Below are 20925 nucleotides of genomic sequence, written 5' to 3' on the forward strand. Positions count from 1 at the left end.
ATCTCAAATTTAAGAAAATAAAGCTAGATAGTTAAGATTTTCTTTTAAGCACATATGCTAGGTGTATGCTTTCTTTCCCCCTGACTCACAACTGTATTGAGGGCAAAGCATAAAAAAAAAAATTGTTTCGCCATGGCTTGCTTACACATCCCAAAAATTATACTTCCTAATTATAATCGCTCTTAAAAGAACCCCCCTCAACCTTGCCTGGATCAAACACCTAATCTAATGTTAATGAAAATAAAATACTTTGAGATGCAGTAAGGACTTAGTGTAGATGCCATGCTTTTAATTCCCACAAAAGCAAACAGAAAAATTCTCCTCACTATTGAGTGAAGTGAAATTAAGACCCTCAAGTGTCTGATTCTAGATCCTGCCTCACTCAGACTGTATGACAGTCATTTTCCCAGCTATGAGTGACAACAGTATTTCTCCTTTCACCTTACACTTGCAGTTATCTTAGTCTGTATTAGTAAGATTTACAGTCAGCCTTGCACATGGAGATTAACCCATCTTCTGACAACTATAATTAGGGATTAGCTAGTGCACATTTACTTACAGGCCCACTTGCATACACAAGCAATGACGCTACTGATTTTTTCAGCTCCCGAATCACAAAATACCCAGACACAGACAAGTTCAAGTCCCCATTCATGCATACTCTCAAGCTCTTCTAAACTCCTTTCAGGGCCCTTCCAGAATGCATTATGGAAGAACAACAAAATTAATCAGCCTATTCTATATAGTCCAGATATCACTATAGGGAGGGCAATCAGTAAACCTAGTCTGAACTTCAGCTTACTTCTCAGTTCTATTTTAAAACCAAACGTAAACCTTTCTTCACGCCAGTCATTCCTTCAGCTCAGTTCTATAAATTCCTCCTTGCTTTCACTTAAAGCAATAAAATCAGAAAGCACAAAGACTTTAACTTTAGCAGGGGGGTTGGGGAGAAAGAGTTTTTCCCCCCACCCCTGACTTTTTCAGTGCAACTCAGCAACTTTCAAGTTACACAAATAGCTCTACAGTCTTTTTGGCAAAGATTAACTACGATTTCTCGGTATGGTAGACTGATAGACGTTTTAAAAAAGCAGAGTCTGTTCTGTTTTATAATGCATCATTACTATTTGCATTTCAAAATTAAAACACTTAAGTCCAATCCAACTTTATAAAAAAATCATAACAAGATAATGCAGTATTACAAATTTATTTAGTTTCATCAAAGTAATTATTCAGCATTAAAAGTTTCACACATATAAAACAACTTCAACTTCTATGCATTAAATATGGAATTTTCTTCTGCATTTAAAGGAAGTGCTTTTTTTTTTAAAGATCTCTCACAAACCAAATTCTTCAGTTATAAAGCTGATAAAAATAAGTGATGCACCACCATATTTTTTCTTTAGCATGTGAGATTCATTTCTTTGGGAAACTTTTTTTTTTTAAAATTGTATCATGAAAGATACAGACCTGAAAAAGGATAAACAATCATACACAAGGCATAAACATTACACAGAGTATTTCTGACATTTTATAAAGAGATCTGGAAAAGTACCTAAAATAGTGGTATTTATTTAGTATAAAATTTCAATAATAAAATATTGCTCATAATAAATAAGAAAACATGAGTTTTATTAATACTGTTCTCCCCTTAAAGCTCTCTTGGATGTAACATGATCAGACCTGATCAAAACTCAAATTTTTATTTTTCTTCTGCATGAAGGAGGCATGTTTACAGGCTTCAGGTCATTCTTTGTTAGAAACAATTTTATCATCAACAAAACACAGAATTCATTTCAAGGCTCATGCGTAGTTACAGAAAAAAAAATAAATCCCTAAATGGGAATAAACCTTATTACAGTAGATTTTAATACCTAAAATATTTGCCTTTTTTGTTAAAACCAAAGTGGAATAAGACTTCTCATGGATTACAAATGCAAAGAGAAAGCTGCCCGTTTCCTCAAAAGCTTCTAAATATCTGTGCATCTGTTCTTAACGGTTATCAAAGCTGTTAGGGAAAGTTAGCTCTCTAGGGGGATAGAAGTTGTATCCCCTTTATATGGGGACATTTGATTTCATCCCTGCTCGTCCCATCTGTAGACACGGCAATTTGGAGTAGTTCTTCAGCAGCTGCTCAATAGCAATATGACGGACGTTGAGCTCCGAGGCCAAAGAGTCCTTTTCTTGGACTTGCTGTGTCAGCTCTTCAAACACATCTGCAAGAACATTACTAGGTTAACACACTTGGTCCCTGTACTTTCATAGAGTTAAGAAGCAGTGCTGAACATTACTATGAAAGAGGCAAAGACATTTAAGTGGGTTCATGCATAACACCACCACTTTCTCTGGTTCCAGTGCAGCTGTAAGCTGAACTGTATCACCCATTTATAGTTTTAGGTTACCTGAAACAAGGTGGATCAGTTTAGAGACTCAAAATGAAGTTGATTCAGATTGTATCAGAAATAGCGTGGCCAGCAGGGACAGGGAAGTGATCTTACCCCTGTACTCGGCACTGGTGAGGCCGCACCTCGAACACTGTTCAGCTTTGGGCCCCTCACTACAAGAAAGACATTGAGGTGCTGGAGCGTGTCCAAACAAGAGCAACAAAGCTAGTGAAGGGTCTAGAGCACAAGTCTTCTGAGGAGCAGCTGAGGGAACTGAGGTTGTTTAGTCTGGAGAAAAGGAGGCTGAGAGGAGATCTAATTGCTCTCTACAACTACCTGACAGGCGGTTGTAGCAAGGTGAGTGTTTGTCTCTTTTCCCAAGTAACAAGCAATAGGACAAGAGGAAATGGCCTCAAGTTGTTCTAGGGGAGGTTTAGATGGATATTAGGAAAAATTTTTTCACCAAAAGGGCTGTCAAGCATTGGAACAGGCTGCCCATGGAAGTGGTTGAGTCACTATCCCTGGAGATACTTAAAAGACATGTAGATGTGGTGCTTAGGGACATGGTTTAGTGGTGGACTTAGCAATGTTAGGTTTACAGTTGACCCCAATGATCTTAAAGGTCTATTCCAAGCTAAATGATTCTATGATTCCAGTCAAAAAAATCTGAAGAAAATACTGTATTCTTCAAGCGCCAGTTTGCAATACCCAAGGAGGTTACATAATAAAAGCACCTAGAAGTTTTTTTTTTTTTTTACATGGAAACGTGATATATAGAGATTTCACTTCAAAACTTAACTCATAGGAAAGCCATCACGATTTCTTTTTTCGAACAAGATCTTTATTACAAAGCAACACAAACCCAAAACAAAGAGTATTGAAATATTCTCACCCTGGATTTGCTTGAGCAGTTTTTCATTAAGTTGCTTTAACTCTCCAGGAGTCATCATAGTCACTGTAACAATAAAATCTGTTATTACTACTACTGAAGTCATACAAGCATCCCTCTTATTTTCTCAAATTGTTGTTGCTTGCATCCTAATAATCAACAGATGTGTGGAAGTAAGTCTGAGGCAGTATTATTTATCAGTCATTTGGGGAAAGTTTGAAAATTCTCTTCTGTATTGACACAGACCAGGATTTACTCCATAAGAAAGCCCCCTCTTCAATGCCAAAAAGCTGGAAACTCAAGCCCTCAAAACAGTAGTGTCCTGGATCAGAATTACTCGTAAATTGCTTTACACTTTTAAACACCGTCCTCTGACTGCAAAGCGTGATTTCCACAATGTAATCCTTTCAAGTACGCCTGTTTAATTGCAGGCAAGTGGACAATTCTGAGGTAAATCCTGCACACTTGCAAGCCTACAGGAAAGAGTTTACAAACAGAATTTTCAGCATGCAGCTACCTGTTTTGGCTATCAAGTTTTGTGCTTTATGCATATAAGAATAACGTTTACAGTTTCCACTGAGTACCTCGGTGACAAATGAAGAAGAAACATCTCAGTTTGATACAAAGTCCAGCATATGAAAAGAGGTTTACTTCTCACTTCCTTGTGGTATGCTTCTAGTGAGAACTAAAAGATGCTCCGCATCATTCAAAAGTCCTTCTGTACCTCAGGTTATGTGTACATTGATCATCCTCAGAAAAAAATATATATTAAACTTGAGTAGAAGGAACTGTGAAAGTATTCTACACTGCCCTTGATCAACAGCAACAAGTAGGGAAGCACTGGCCTGCTTCCCAGAAATCCCTCAACCCAGCAGTGGTGGGCACAGGTTGGTGCCATGCCTGCTGCTGAGACTCCCTCAGCAGCAGAGTGAAAAGCAAAAATCCTGATCACCACAGGAGGACACAGAGCATGGAAACAAGCTTTAAGACCCTGCAATTTTTAAATATTGTTTTTAAACAATGCTGCAGCTTAGCAAAGCTCTCACTTCATACTTGAGAAAAACCTATGCTGCAGTCATGCAGCTTTTGTTCAGAGGTTTCTCAGTGCAAGAGGTTGCTATATTGTAAATTTAAAGCTTAAGTTCTGAAAAGGATGTTTTTTACCTACCCATATGACTATTTGATTATCGTAAGCCTTCTCTTTCAAACCTTCTCAAATCTTGCAGTTGTGGGTTATTACCTTTCTGTCGGTATTGCCAAACCAAAAAATCTGGCAATAGCTAAGATAGCCTACTTGGTACTCAAGACACAAGGCCACTTAAGAGTGTAACAGATTCACCTTTCTCCTGCAACAGCCAGGTACAGAGGTGCTCCTTCTCACCTTTGGCTATCAATACAACTGAAGATTCCTTTCTCACATCTTACCACCCTTTAAGCTCCATGAAAACCCCAACTGGATTAAATTGACAGCTTTATAAAAGTGTCAAGATTTTTTTCCCCTTTTTATAACCAGTGGTAGGATGTTACTTTCCATTTCTTCATTATTTTCATCAACATTTCATCAACTGTAGCAGATAGGCAGGTTCAGACATTTCATGTGTGTGTATCAAGACAGGACTGTTTCACGTCAGAAAATTCTGATATAGAAGGGAAAGGGAGAAGGAACAGAACACTGAATTTAAATGCTAAAACATTATTCTATCCACAGCTGAGGTAAATTATAAAGAAATATTGACCAAGCTTTTTACAGTTACATTAACAATACTTTCTTTTAGTAGACTGCTATGTCATTACAGTGGAGGTACTGCAATGAGAAGGAACCTGATTCTGGTAGAGAAAGCCTGACTAAGTTTTTCTCTAAAATACAAACTTTATATAGTCAAGAGTCTCCAAATGAATGTCTTTTAAAGCTAAATATTGCAAAAAGATTAAACAAATACAGACAATACAAAGCAAAAATCCCTCAAAAGTGCATTATGCAGTCACAATAGAAGAAAAAGATCTGTTACTATGCTCAAAACAGCTTTGTGTTCCCCTGTCCCGAAATCAGAGATCACAGAGATAAATTTCAAGTCACTAACTTCAGTTAGATAACCCCATAAAACAGTTCAAGCTTTCATGATTCCTCTGTTAACTGCTATCCTGATTTATGTAATCCCAATTTATGACTCCAGAGGACAGGTGGTCAAACAGCACAGCATACCCGTTTTGATTTATGGCTTTAAGCTTACTAATTCACTACAAATGCAATATGAAGCATCATACAGCAGTTAAATAAAATCCTTTTATAAAAAATGAGAAATAACCGAACTTTGCAGGGACAGGTTTGTTAGTTTGTTAAAAAAAAAAAGGGAGCCTAAAGAAACAGATTCCAACTTTTTACAGTACCTCTTTCTCACTCTGTCTTCCAACATTCCGAATTCCATTATTGCCTTTTCATCACCTAATTTTCCACTGAATATTTTACCAGCTTTTTTGTCTTCTTTCTCAGGTCTTTTGAGATTCAGAAACCCTCTCTAACTACTTTCCTTACCAGTTTAGGACCAGGCACTGTTCTAAAAGCAGGACGGTAATTGCAGAGATCTCCAAGAACATAGTACCAACACATTTCATGTAAGCTGATTCCAGAGACACTACAATATCCTAGATTTTTCTAAAGACTTCTTCTAGTGACCACCTTCTTAAGTAATGGGAAAACTTATTTTTCTACTACTTTCAATATCACCAATTTTCTTGCTCAATAAACAGAAAAAAAAAATCTAGCAAAATGCACAAAGAAAATCTGCTACTACTAAGAATGTTTAACTTTATGTTGTTTCACAAGTTTGCTCTGCTACCTTACCTCTAATTTCTCCTATTGCTTAGGGTACCTCTCTGTAAAATGTAACTCTAGGCACCACACAACTTCAACAAAACTGATTTTCAGTTCAGTAATCTCCGCAAGGCAGAGCTGTGCAACTGCCAGGACCGACACATTGAAGTGACTGCAACCAACTGTAGCAGTAACTTTTCTGTATAAATTAGGCATGTTCTGTATCACATTGCGGTATAACTAATAGAAAAATTAAAAAAACCCAACCAAACAAAACCCCCATACCAACCAAACTCTCCACACTATTTGCTTAGCCATGTAGCCTTTTTCACAGCTTTTACAGTAACTCCCAAACTGTTAAAAGCTGGATGTGAATTACCGCCCTGTGGGAACATTAAGCGGTCAGGAGATAATCAAAGAATGCCCTTGCTTGCTAGGTTGTGTGCAAACAGATATATACTTACATTCTTCCCTGCTGTATTGAGGATGCCTTCTACGAACACTGGGAAGTGAATCACCTTCAGCTTTTTCAGCTTTCTGGACTTGGTTGTGACTAGACCACAAAACACTGCTGCAACAGAAGGTAGCACCTGTTTCTTGTAACACACCAAGTCTGAAATCAGTGGATTCTCTTTGTTCCAAAAGAGTTTGTGAGCAGCTCGAGATGCCTCCAGAATTCCCATCTATCCATTTTGCAGAGTATCTAGGTACTGGAGAGTCAAACTGCGGGAGTAATTTTCTATCAGTCTGATGCCTGAAGTTAAAAAGCTGGTGTTGGGATGTTTTTGAGCTTTCAGGATCAGAGTCTAAATCCTTGTTTTGTGCATACTGTATGATCCAGTTAATTTTTTTGCTCAAGATATTTTTTACTTCTGCATATGGACTTTTAGAGAGCTTTGATCGCGGACAGTCCTGATTTGCTATCAAGTGAAATTTCTCAAAGCAGTCTCTGTGCCCCCTTAAAGATCTTGTATGTAGAAGATCTGACTTTGGTACTCCTGTAAAGACACAATAGAAAAAAGTTCACTTATTGTATACTCAACCAATTTTTCAAAACCTTTACTTACAAGCAACCAAGAAAACAAAAACTTAACTGATGCTTTCCTATTAACAGTATAATCCCTGAAGTAAACGAGGATATGCGATACTCTAAAATTTTTGAAATTCGATGTGGTCCTGAGTCTTTAGCATACAAAGTGTTTAGCACACAGCAATCTCTAGTGTAGGATTTACAGATTACCTGCACGTGTCTCTCGGATGATAATGCAGATGAAGCAAACTGCTCTGTACATATGGCATTACACCTATACACAAGTGTACAAGCTGTAGAAATAGGTAATCCCCACTATTTATCAGAAAGTTACACAGAACACCATCAAAGAGCATTTTGAGTGTAGTCATTCATGCACCCATCTTCTGTGGGTAACATTATGAGCCATCTGCTCAACATATACTGCAGTGTGCAGGCTTGTGTCATCCAAGTGGTCAAACATAATTCCGACTTCAGTCTTAGTTTATTATTTTGCATTGGTACAAGCCTGTAGTTTAGCTAGAGAAGCAAGTTCCAATACCGTCGACACTTGCCAATGTTAAACTATCCTGAAATTTGCTTCATGTAAGATGGTTGCTTATTCTCCTCTCTGTTTGTCCTTCAAAGACGATGCAGATAGCTACAGCAGGTAACTTACTCAAACCTCAAAGTAATTGATAGCGACTGGTATGTTAAAAAGGAACACAACCTGTTAAGATCTGCAGTTGGTGAGTGAACACAGATGGTATGAGAAATTACTATTTCAGAAAGTTAATAATAAAGTACAAAATTACTTTCTGCAACTTCAGTGGATATTTTTCTTCAGATTCATCCATGCAGTAGACTGAGTACCCAAGTCCACAATACTGAAGAGTTCGACATTTATCTCAACACCCAGTCTGTACTTGGGAGGTTCCTAATATAATGAAAATCAATTCTGTCAAAAAAGTTCCTCATTGCAAATAACAAATAATATACCTGTGAACCAATGCTTTAAAGCGCTCAACGTTTACTGAAGTCAGAATATTTAAATCAACATATGGTAATGTAATTTGATCTTTGAAACTAGGTGATATGAACCAAGCAGCAGCCATTTTACCTTTTAGCACAGAAGGATGTACCATAAAAGTGCTTAAAAGAAAAACCATGAAATGCAACAGGACACAAAATTTGGTAATAGAGACTTTAACAAGCAATCAGCAGAAAGCTACATATTACAACAATTCTCAGTTATATCTGACTTACTCTCTTAAATTCTTGTGGTAAACTTTAAGCCCGCCACCCCAGATGATTAACAAACGATAAGCTGTTTTAAGTGATTAAATGCTGCAAAATCACAAATTACTCTCCAAACTAAGCTACAAAGGCAAAATTGTTAACATGAAACTAGTGAAAACAAAGCAAAGCACTTCATTTTGATTATCTCACTTGCTGGTAACTGCTGTTTCAAGTTGGGGACTTCAAACATTTAGAATAGCTACTATAAATTTTTGATTTTCCACTCTTTGGGCAGCGTTGAAGCTTCAGAGCATTACTGTTCTGGTCAAGTTTGTAAAAGCATATACAAAATTTATGGGAAAAATGACAAAAAGAGTGGAAAACACAAGAGGACAGCAGTGGAATTAATTTTGTTCTTGCAGCAGGAGAGAAAGGTAGGGTCACGGAAACAGACACTCCTTCAGTCTATGAACTAACTATTAGAACAAACAAAAAAACACATCCTAACCAGAGGCACCTTTTAAGAAGGAAGTTCGCAAGTTAAGTACAAAGACAGATTTTGTCTTCATGGGTACAGGGTCAAGATGCTCACTCTGCATCGCAAAATCTCTTTCAACCTCTTCCAGCAGATAGATGTTCACTAACTTTTCTTAAGTTCTACATGATCTACTGCCTACTTGCAAGGCTATTTTTCCCTCTCTATCTCTACAGACACTTTAAAGAAACCAAAATAAACATTTCTAGTGAAAACAAGGAAAGACAAGTCATTTGTTTTCATAACTTATCAGTAGAATTTAAAAGTAGCAAGTCTGCTTAACTCAAGCAGCATGATGGAAGCCCTTAAATCTTTAAGCCATCAAGGAAGAGCAAATACTGTCAATTGAAGTTGTAAGGCATATATTCACAACACTGCAAACCCTACGAAAACAGACTGATCTGTTCAATGTTATTTGCTTTACCCAAGTGATTCTTCAACTTCCTATGCTGCTGATGCTTACAGTGCTTTCTTTTATTTACAGAAACATCATCAGATTGACTGAAGAACAAGCTTTACACAATTTTCTGTACAGTAACACTTGGGAACCCACCTAACAGACCATAAGATGAATGAATGAAGCCAATGTCTTCTGATCACAGGACAGGGTATCCTGTCTAAAGCAAATACCTGAAGATTTGGTGAAGAAGAGGGAAGGGAACTGCGGAAACCACAGTTACTAAATCTAGGACACACACAGTTTTGCACATACTGTTTCTAGTTAATGGCTGCTAATAAGTAACAACATCTGTTTTGCTCTCAGGATGCCACCTTCTCCCAACTCAAAAATCAAACACCTAGCAAGTTTTCACTTCTCCTTGTTCTCCCTAGCATCCCCTCCTTCCCCCAAACTAGGGAAAACTACTGCACTGTTTCTATTAAAAACAGAAAAAAAACGTATCTTGTAAGTTTAATGAAATATTTCCAGAGCTGGCTCTAGAGGCATGGCCTCTTGCAGTTAGGTCCTCTGCCTGGCTCATCTGAAGAAGATCAGACTACATTTCCTCATGTATACACACTGTCACATCTGGGGCAATCACAAAAGAAACACCTGTGCAGCAAATGACAGAACACTGCAGTCTCACTTAAAAAAAAATCCTTTGAGGCTGCTTCATTATTTCAATGAAAATAACATGTTACTTGTCCAATAGGACAAGGGTGTGAGAACACAAAAAAATAAACACCACACAATTTGTTACACAAAAAAAGAACATGTGCATCATGACTTATGAAGCCCCATCTGATTTTTATGTCTAAGCTATAAACTCAAGATTATTCAAGTCTTTCCTTCTGACAAATTTATCTTTTAAAAAAAAAAAGTTAACATTGTTAACTTCCCCACTCTAGAGGCATGCTGTTCAAACAAATCTATTTTACCAGAACTCAGTAATATCAGGTATGCCTGAAATTAGCAACTATTACAGAAGAAAAAAATGTTACTTCAAAAATTTAAGTTTTGCTATTTATATGCCACATATTAGCCACAGCACTATTTCTGAACACAGAGCAAGGTATTACAAAACAGTCCCAGTATAGAAGAATAACCCCCCGTCACAGACCAGAAATCCTTCCCCATCTCTTACTCCACTGAAGGAAAAAAAAAAAAAAAAAAAAAAAAAAAAAATCAAAAAGGGTCTATCTAAATACTCTTCAATACAGTAAGGAACAGAAAACATACAAAACCAAACTTGTTTTGGACAAAATTGCCAACAGACTTGCTTCAGCTTTTACATAACTGGTTTGTTTTTCTACCATAACAAACACATGCAAAAAAAAAACCAACCCCAAACCCGAAACAACCCTCAATCTTTCTTTTGTACTAAGGTAACAATTAGTCCTTTCCTATACATAGAATGTGAATAACATCAGCCACTAACTTTCTGGAACTACATCCCAAGAGCTGAGCATTCACAGCAGCTGCTGTTCCAGCACAAACTAGCAATGACATACCAGTATTACAGCGAGTACATTTCTCTGACACAAATCCTTCTGTTGTGGGCAATACCATCAGCTTTATGAGGCAGAAAAGATGCCTCTTTTTGGTACGTCTTAATATTCCACTCAGATTACTTAATTTTTTTCCTTCATCACAATTGCAGAAAAATCTACCAGCTGGTAAATTGGCATGGATCAAACAAATGATATATAAAGATCATTCAGTTTTAGAAGACACATTACTTTATTCAACACTATACACAAAGAGACAAATAAAGCAAGGTGAGACTTCTGTACCTCACAAGAAGTAATACTGTAATTTTGATAAAAAGCTATTGTCCATTCTGGGGATTTTAACAAGATTTCAGTTCTGTCTCAACATTTCTTTTTGCTAATATCTCAATCTTCTTAATTTTTGGCTGATTTCCAAGTCAGCAATCATATAACCATTAGCATTTTATTTTTCCACATTTGTAGGTATGTATACATTTGTCCCTTGTCTTACTTTCCAAGAACAGGACTGCAGGCTATGTCCAAGTATGTCCCACCCTTCACACTTATTTTTTCAAAGGAAAAAGAATCTCAAAAAGCAGCAAAAAGCCAATAACCATCCAGAGCAGGAAAGTTTTATCTGTAGGGAAAAAAAAAAAATCCACCAAAATCCAGTAACATCTAGAAGACCATATCTAAAAACAGCAAGTACTATCAGTAAACAAGCTCATGCCAGAGATCATTCCTCAAGTGAGCTAGACTCACATGATGATGCCAAACCTCAAGATAAATCATAAAAGAATGGAAGTGTTTACCACTCATTATTTGCTTCTGATTCGGGTAACCCATGTGTCCTAGATGAAATATGAATGGTATCATTTTACTCAGCAATATCTTTGTATGTTGAGCACTTGTAGGAACAGGACTGCTTATTTAAGAGCCTAGTATTTAGACAAAAAAAAATTTTGACTATTTCAATTTATAAGCTATACAAGGCAGAAACTCTTCCTCTATAGTGGTACAGTTCTCAACATAATGAGTCCTAATCTACTCCTGCAAACTAATTTTGTAAATGAATGACTAGCAATCAGGCAATTTATAAAGCAGTACGCATTTCTGTAACTTCTGGTTATTCATAACTGCAAAGTAGCAGAAAGCAGGGAGAATATTTACCGTTCACCAGTTATATAGTCACATCTCAATAAACTCTATCCCATTTTAAAGCATTCGTACTTGAAAGTAAATCAGTTTCCACCATATTAAAGTTCTGGGTGTTTTTTTTTTTTTTTTTTTTAAGGGAAGAAGGCTACAGAGACTTTATTTTTGCCTTTGCAACTGATTCACCAAGAACTATGTATAACTTTTCTTCATGATAAAGATAGAGAACTAAACTGAAATGTTTGATCACATTTATATATAAAGCTGGCTAGAATAGTTGCCTTATTTGGAGATTATAATAATAAACAAGTTTAATTCAAAAGGAATGCTCTTGAATACAGAGTACTTCACATCCCTTCACAAATGAATGTTTTCATTAAAAAAAAAATCAAAAAAAAAAAATCAGTGATCATTAGCCTGCTTACCTTCCACAGTGGTTTTTTTTATTTGTTGTTCTTTTTTAAAAAAGCTTCTTATTTGGTCTTTCAGCTCCATCAGTTGGAAATAATGTTAAAGAAAGCCTGCATTCCTTTCTAAGCAATTTGTAATGCAATGCTGGGAACTAATTGTTTTTGCAGTGGTGAATAACCTTAGCTTGAGCAGCTGAAGAGGGAAAACAAACCCCAGAATTTAAGATGGAATGAACTAAAAGTAACAAGAATACTTCTAGACATGTGAATAGTCAATTATAAGTTTGTACTGCGACATTAGTAAATGAAAGCCATATTAAAATCCCTTTAAAGAATTTAAAAATACTTATGGCTAAGATTTATACCTGACCACAGAGAAAGGACAAGAAAAGCTGCCTTCTTGGTATAATGCTGGCATCCACCACACATACAGCTTCCATAAAGCAAAGTACACGTGGTTATTAGGGACAGTCAAAGGAGAGTGAACGCACTTCATAACACAAATTTGTACAGTACTGGCAACATGGGTGAAATTATCTAAGTCAGAACACTTAGAAAAGGTACACCTCTAGCTTTAGCTAGCTGTGGAGACTGCCTTCATAGCCAGTGAAGAAACGCTTCTCAGGCACAATTCACCTCATCTTAAATAGTTAACTCGAGAAAGATTTGTCATAGGCACCCATGCTTTTTCCTTTAATTCTGTAACTAAGCAAGCCAGTCCACGGCTGCCTACTTGAAGAGCCCCGGCTTTCACTATACCTTCTGAAATGTTCCAGTTGCTGCTCCCCTCAGCTGCCCAGCTCACATGAATACAGTAGGGGTCTGTCCACAGGGATGTTAGCCAGCTCATGAAACAGCTCCTGCATGTCTGCTAGTATCCACTAGGAACACGAAGATTAGATGAGCTCAAGTTTGGTTCACCTGGTGTACAAGGCTGCAGCAGACAGGGAAATGCTTCACAAGACATTAAATGCTCATGTCTGTATTTTAAGCCCGCTCTGCATGTTAGTCTGCTTATTAAGAGTGCTGAAAGAGGGGGGCTCTTACAATAGAAAAGCAGATCCCAAGACCTGTTCAAAATACATTAAATAAAACCAGCCCATGATGACCTAAGATAGCCAGTCATCCACACGCCTAAGTGGCAATGGGTGAGGAAAACATACTCTTCAGTTGTACAATTCTGCCAACACTGAAAAATGGGATCGTTAGAGACGTACATCTCCAATACATCTGCCTGACAAGACTTAATGCCAACTACTATTTTTAAGTGTATGCATGCAATTTAATTTGAGAGTTAAATCTTATGATTTGTTAGATTGGCCAGAAGGAAAACACCAGTGCCATTCCTTAACCTTCAAAACCAGACACCTGGTAAAGACTAGATAGTATCTTGTTCATAAATCAAAGTTTTCTCCTCGCTTTCATATGATAAAGCCAGTGCATTCCACATCAAGTGTGCACACATATCATCTCCCACTGCATTTCTATTAGCTCATTTGTATTTTAGCACATAGCAAAGACATACTATATAAGACAGAGCAGAGATCCAATTGACCCTTTAAACATCTTCTCAAAATTCATGTTCCCTATAAACTACTGTACTATCTAAGAAGAAAGTTTTCCACTGTATTAGACAAGGCAATACATTCTGATGAAAACTTTACTACAGTTAAAGATGTCTTAGACTTTGTAAGAAAAAATCAATTAAACTGACCTAGAAGAGAGTGGAAGCCGTAAGACAGTATTTCTGTATTCTGGATGATGACAGGTAAGTAACATAACTGCTCAATTTATTTGTGTGTACAAACCTTCCAAATTTACACACAGAGAACTCAAAAATGTACTTTTAGAACTGGCCACACGGTCCTACTATTACTCAGCACTACTTATACTGCACTTAAAAGATTAAGAATAGAAACTCAAACTACATTTGGACTTGAATTTGTAGTTAAGAAGTTTACTGGAAACTGCAGCTAGTTCCACAAGTCCATTCAAGTTTGCAGAAATGAGTCATACCCCTGGACTGCAAATGCTACCTTGAAACAAGTTCTCATCTGCCTAGCCTAAAGGGCAATGATAAATTTTTTTAGCTTTTGGTGCCAAAATGATATATTTTAGTGGTTACTATTTCATTAACATTGAAAAAATAAGAATGTGTAATATTTTGGAACAGAATGAAACTAAAACGGCTGTTTCCAATCCTTTCAGCTACACCTTACAACCCATTTTATTTCAGTGAGATTTTCTTCTGTAGGGTGTAAGAGGAAAAAAGTGAACTTTGGGTGCTTACAGCTTTTAACAACTAAACACCCCCTCCCCCCCTTTTTATTAAGATGCACACAAAGAACACAGAATTAAGATACTACACAAGATTTTATAGACCTTAACAGGAAAAGCAGCTAGCAATAAGACAGATTTGTTTATAGCATCTTTTTCTCAACAGGGAGACTGGGATGCACCAACCTGATGCTGAAATTGCCTCAAACACTGTAAGTCTATCAGCATTTGGAAGGGCCATGGAAATGTAACTATCTTAACACAAATCAGGGGAACAGATGCTCAGTACTTAACACTATCTCTTCTTCTATATTACAAGACCCTGGGATTTGCTATTCAGCTGTTGTTCAACTCTAAACTGAAATGGAAGCAAGCCAGTCTACTTGTCAGCTAGCACTCTCCAAGATGTTATTGCAGTTACCAGCACCAGATAATCAAAAGAGTGAATAAAAATCAGCTCAAACAATCAGATTTCCCCCTTCTGTTATGGTTTTGTCTCTACTACAAACCCTCAAATTTCCGGAAACTCACAGATTTTTAAATAATTCTGTATTAAAACACACCAGCATAAAACCACGTTAAGATAGATACATTTTCTACGACAAACAATGTAAAGCTAAACCGTAATTATTGCAGACTTTCAATTTTGAAACCTTCAGAGACAAGTTTGAACAAATACATTCAAGTATTAAGTTCCCGAAGCTGGGATTTCCACAGGCATTGCCCAGAGGATCACACAACGCCTTCCCATGTGAAGATATCTAAACAACTCCCAGCAGCTCCACAGGCAGCACAACTGCTTACCACTCCAGTCGCCTCTGCGGGCTCTGTGAAACGTGGGCTAGACAGCTACAGCCTCCTAACAGGAGAATTAGGGCACAGTCAGGTATCTCTCTACAGCACCACATTCTTACATGGAAACCCTAACTAGAGTTTCAAAGCAGCTCACAGGGCAGAGGGTTTTGTTTTGTTGATATATACACATACAGACAGTTTTTATACATCCACACATTCATATTTGTGTGTTCATGTATTTTCCCCCCACATTCCAGTTATAACTGCAGATCTGTTGTATTATATATTTGCTACCAGAGTTCAGTTAATCATTTTCTCATATTATAACGAAATTAAAAAGAAGAAATTTGTCTCAAACTAACACACAACACATGATTTCCTGGCTTATGCAATCTAGTTACATGTGAATTTAAAACATTTCCTGTTTCAATCCACAGATTACTGTGACACCTACTCAGAAAAACAAAACAGTACACAATCTCTGATGTTCACTTTGTCTGCACAAGGCAAACAGAAGCCAATATCCAGCAGACCCACACCACCAGGATATTCTAAACCCCATCCAGAACTTTAAAACCACTGTACAGAATCAGCTTAATTTCTCACATATGAAATACTAAAGTAACATTTTAAGTATTATGCATATTTTAAAGTTTAAGAATCATATTAGCATTCTGATGTGCTAAATCACCTGATAATGATCCTTCAGACACAAAAGCCCGTTTTGCAATAAATATTTATGTGTAGCTTAGTCCGCTCAGCTTCCCTGAGCATGAATACTCAAAGTGAGCTGTAAGAGCAAGCAGAACATGGACAAAAATACTGCCCTTTCGAGACACACTCCCTGCCCTGTTTAGACTGAAGATTAGCACTACTAAACTCTAAGAAAGTTACTCTTTCCCTGTTTCTCAAGAAAAGTTGATGACATATCCTAGTAGGAAGTTTAAACCTGCATCTTGACTTTCTGTTTCTGTATGCTCATTTTCCCTTTTCTCCTTACTCTCCCAATACTCCTTCAGTCAACTTCAAAGAAACAGGCCCTGTAATCCATATACATCACTCCTGAATAAATTCTGTAACAGACACCACAGCTCAACTCCAAGCTGCACTCAAACCAGTGGTTTCTGTGAATTAACTAAATTCGGTAAGAAGCGCATTCACATTTTAATCTAAACTATCATTTTATTTCATTGAAAGACTAAAATCTAGTATTAAATTATGGTGGAGACACAATTTCTGATAAAAAATGTAAAAGTTTTATGACACAGTTACTAACTTCCTCATTTAGAAACTCAGCAGTTATTTAAGGCAGACCACAGATTAAGCTTTCTGTATACTGGTCTTCTCTATAACGACTTTAAGAATAATTTGATTTGTTTTCCAATTATGTATCATTATCAAGCTATTGTCCAAACATAATAATAAAGGTTACAAAAGCCCACCCCAATGTCAGGAAGGTAAAGGCTGAGACACATCACAACACTGATCCAGGAAGACGTCATTACAGATGGGGATGGTCTCTGATTTGCTCATTTCTAATTACTCATCTTACTTAACCAAGACGATCAACAACATTACCATCTACACGTAAGCAAACCTGTACTGCTGTTGAACTCACAGATGTCTGAATACACAAAGATTCACCAATACTAAACTACAATGTAATTAAGTGTGGCTAAGCAAATGGTATTTCTGTAGTGTTACGTTTATATACCTTTGAGAAAGTCTGTTTCAGAGGGGTTCAGGTGGTTAAGTGTTGGGGTAGATCAGTTTCAAGTGCCTGTATTCACTTACCACAGACAGCTTTAAGCAATCAGATGCTGGCACAAAGGGCAACAGAATTGCTTTCAGGAGTTTTGCTAAAGCACTAGAATATGACACCCTTTTTTAAAAGGAAATTGGGAAACCTAATTCCAGAATTTCTTACATGGAAGCTAACAGGGTGCTGCAAACAGTGGGAGTACTTAAGCATGCTGCAAGATGCTGAGCTGTGACTAATGGCCTGCCTGTTCTTGAACAGCAGCTATCTCCTACTTCACTTAGGGAGAAGTTATGCACATACATCACCACTAAAAATGAGCAAGCCTTAAGCACTGTCCTAGCTGTTGTATCTTTTTAGAATAGCGTATTTCACTTCCTGAATTTCTTAAATATATATGTGTGTTTTAATTGCTTGGATTTTTAAATATGATGCTAGATAATAAGGCAAACTGTTAGTGAGAATGACATTTTTAAGTGTGGGATAGAACATTTACAGAGTTGATACAACTTACAGTTGATTCTGTTCAACAAGCAGCTATGTTATGATGCATCTGAACTTCATTAAAATATAAGCATGAGGTTAGTATGAAAACATCCAGTATAACATTCTGAGTTAGTGAATTATCCATTTCATTTCCTACTCAGGGCTGTCAAAAGACTGTTATTTCAGTAGTATATAAATCAGTCTTTGTCAGGACTGGACAGTACAGGAATGCAGTAGATGCAACAGTAGGAAGTGTGACCATGGATGGTAACGGGCTAGCTCACACAGTGGTTCAGCTAAAAAGTCTTATTATGATTCTTGATAAGGCCACTTCCACAATCTTTGCTGCCCTTACTGCTTTTATGGGGAGAGGAGACGTAACAGTACATCTTTTCAAACTGGTACACAGAAGACAGAGTATCAGAAATTGAGGTATTTTGATGCTATAGTGATCAAAGGTACTAATACTTTTCTTTTACTATGAAAAAGAATGGTTCATGTAACTTCAGGTGAGCTTTCAGCACTATTCTGTTCAAGCAGTTGTCTTTTAAAATTAACTGAAAAATTAGAAGATTATGTGAAGTAGTCTGCTGCACAGATTAAGTCTTTACTATTTTCAAGTCTACTTAGTTCCAGAAAAAAAAGCTGTTCCAGCTAAATCACATAATAACTTTGTAAAGTAATATCCATAACAAGTAACACTGACAATTCCACAGCTTATCCCAAACAACAGAGCATAAAAACCATGCAGCAATTTTTTAACGCCTCCTATTTGTTCCAACACTTCCAAACCAAAACTAGATTCTGAACATAATCAAAGTACTTAATTCTTACTATGGCAATACAGTTTTTTTTTTCTCATTTTAAAGCCTAGAGAGAAACATATTAACTCACTTCATATTGAGAACTATAAGCCTATCATTTTAAAGCAGTAAGAAAACTCAAGCAGGCTGACAGGCTGTTTTAAGGTTACATAGTTGCTTTGAGTTTTAACAAAAAGTGCAAATACACAAGCATGTCTCTTCTAACAAAAGCATAAAGCATGCAAATTACTACTGAAGATTGAAAGTATTGTTCAGATTAAAATATATTGCCTCTAGCAGCAAAGACCTTAAAGGCAGCACTTTTTTTTTTTTTTTTTAAATTGAAATGCAGAACTGAGTATTTAAAAGTGATTCCAATTTGCTAATGCATTTTTCAGATTTCTGTAGGGTAAGAACACAATTTTGTTACCTATACATGCATTAAAAGACAGATGTGCAATAGAAACCGTGTATGGAATACATATCCTTACAGCCCCCTACATTCCAGCCAGTTTTATGCTTTTAAGGTTCAGAAAAAGCAACTAGATCACTGGTTACAGTGCTCATATCTGGCAGCATTTTCCCTTCAGAAAGACTTGATCTTAAGACCTTTAGTGTACTCTCACATAAATCAAGAGACACAGCAAATCTTACTATCTGTGATCACAAAATAGGACTATTCCCATAATAGTGTTAAGATCTTCACATTCAATTATCCCATATCAATACAGATTACTCTAGGTAGTCACATGCACGTACAACTGGCAAATACCCCTTTATATAACTGGAACAAATTACTTTGTTGTCCCAAAAATCAAGCAACAATATTTATACATTAAAAAAAAAATCCCTATTTTATTTTAAAAAAGGGAAATAACTAATCTGCTCATTCACGTCCAACACTTGATTCATACATGAAGAGCAGCAACAAGACAGGTAAATTCTTTAGCAAAACAGGGTTTAAAATTCTAAAAATACCATTTTGGAGGCCAGAGATTACACTTATTAGTCTTTTAGAAGATAGACTGAATTTCCACTTTATAATTTGCAAACTTTAAAAAGCTTTGACAATGAACTCAGTTTTATCATATTACACATATTATCACCTTATGGAAGCAAAAATAAATAATCCTCTGATTATTCCCTGTGAAACATTGATCTGCTTTCAAAAAAACCTATTATGCTTTAAAATTTGCAATTTAAGTAAGTTTTACACATAGACCCCTCTAACTACTAAACAAAAACCCTGAATAAAGGCAGGACAAACTCCTTCCGATCTGAATTAACACCAGAGATCTAATACCAGAAGGTGAAATTAACACCAGGGCATTAACAGGAGCTCTGGAAAGGCGGGTACATCTTTACATCTAGAGAAGCGGGCGCTAGAACAGCTGGGGCACCCACCTTTACTGGAAATGAGCTATTTAGGAACCTAACGAACTAGTCTGGCCAGCAAGAAAACTTTCTGTACATTCACGTTTCCAAACCCAAACCTTTATGAAAGCTTTCTGATAAGCTTAATTTGCTTTCAGCTCCGAGCTCGTGAGCAGAGCTCGCACAAGATGACTTGTGTTTAAACGTTACCTTCGATGTTCAGCTCAAAACAAACGTGGCAAAACGACAGCGTCTCCTTCTCGGTGCCCAGCTTGCAGACGCTGCAGACGTTGTCATCGTCCAAGTCGATGCTCACAAACTGCTCTTCGTTCATAGTGCCCTGGGGGGGTAGCAGAGGGGGCGAGAGGGAAGGGCCGTTATTTCAACCGCCACCCAGGCGAAGCACCGGCCGCCCGGCGCCACACACCGCCCCGGTCCCGGCCGAAACCCCCGGCCCCGGCCCGCCCCGACACAGCCGAGGGCGGGACCGTCCCGGGAAAGTTTCTTCCTCAGAGCGCGGGGAGCGCGGCGCGGGCAGCGGCCGGGCGGCACCGCGGGGCCGGGAGGGACCGAGCCCTCCCGCCGCCTACCCCGCCCGCGCACCCCCGCGCTCCCCGCTGCCCCGTCCCGCCAGCTCCAGCCTCAGGCTCCTCATCCCCCTCCAACCCCCCGCCGCGCACCGGCGGCGCGGAGGCTCCGCCGCCACAACCGCGACCGCGCCGGCCCCAGCCCCGGCCGTGTCCCCGCTCACCGCCCTGCCGCTCCCGCCGCCGCCGCTGCTGCCGCCCGCCCCCGCTCCGCGCTCCACTATTGTTCGTCCGCCAGCGCCTCCGCCGCCGGAGCTGGGCGCCAGGCACCGCCCGCCGCTTCCGGCCCAGACCACGGCTCCGGCGCGACGGGGGGGGGCGGCCGGTCCCGGAGCCGCGCTGCGCCGCGCCCCGGCGGCTGCCGCCGGCTTCGGCAGGGCAGAGCAGGGCAGCGCAGGGCGGCGAGGCGGGAGAAGCGAGCGGCTGCCCCTCCCCGCCCCTCCCCGCGGCCACAGCGACCGGGAGCGCCCCTGCGCGCCGGCAAC

At 38.4% G+C, this 20925-nt stretch overlaps 1 protein-coding gene across 2 annotated transcripts; it reads right to left on the bottom strand.

The window, feature by feature from the left end:
- Nucleotides 1–1188: 1188 nt before the first annotated feature.
- Nucleotides 1189–20681, bottom strand: C2H21orf91 (chromosome 2 C21orf91 homolog). 2 transcript variants are annotated; one of them, XM_074858114.1, is made up of 5 exons: nt 20605–20681; nt 20064–20193; nt 6547–7080; nt 3274–3336; nt 1189–2213 (listed from the first exon to the last, which is right to left on the bottom strand). In XM_074858114.1, the coding sequence occupies exons 2-5, from the start codon at nt 20185–20187 to the stop codon at nt 2053–2055; spliced, it is 882 nt and encodes a 293-aa protein (XP_074714215.1). In that variant the 5' UTR covers nt 20188–20193; nt 20605–20681; the 3' UTR covers nt 1189–2052. The 2 variants fall into 2 exon arrangements, with proteins under 2 accessions (XP_074714215.1, XP_074714216.1); XM_074858115.1 differs by lacking the exon at nt 20605–20681 and adding an exon at nt 20534–20553.
- Between the last annotated feature and the right edge of the window lie 244 nt (nt 20682–20925).

This window comes from Strix uralensis, chromosome 2, assembly GCF_047716275.1.
Source record: "Strix uralensis isolate ZFMK-TIS-50842 chromosome 2, bStrUra1, whole genome shotgun sequence".
Classification (NCBI taxonomy): Eukaryota; Metazoa; Chordata; class Aves; order Strigiformes; family Strigidae; genus Strix; species Strix uralensis.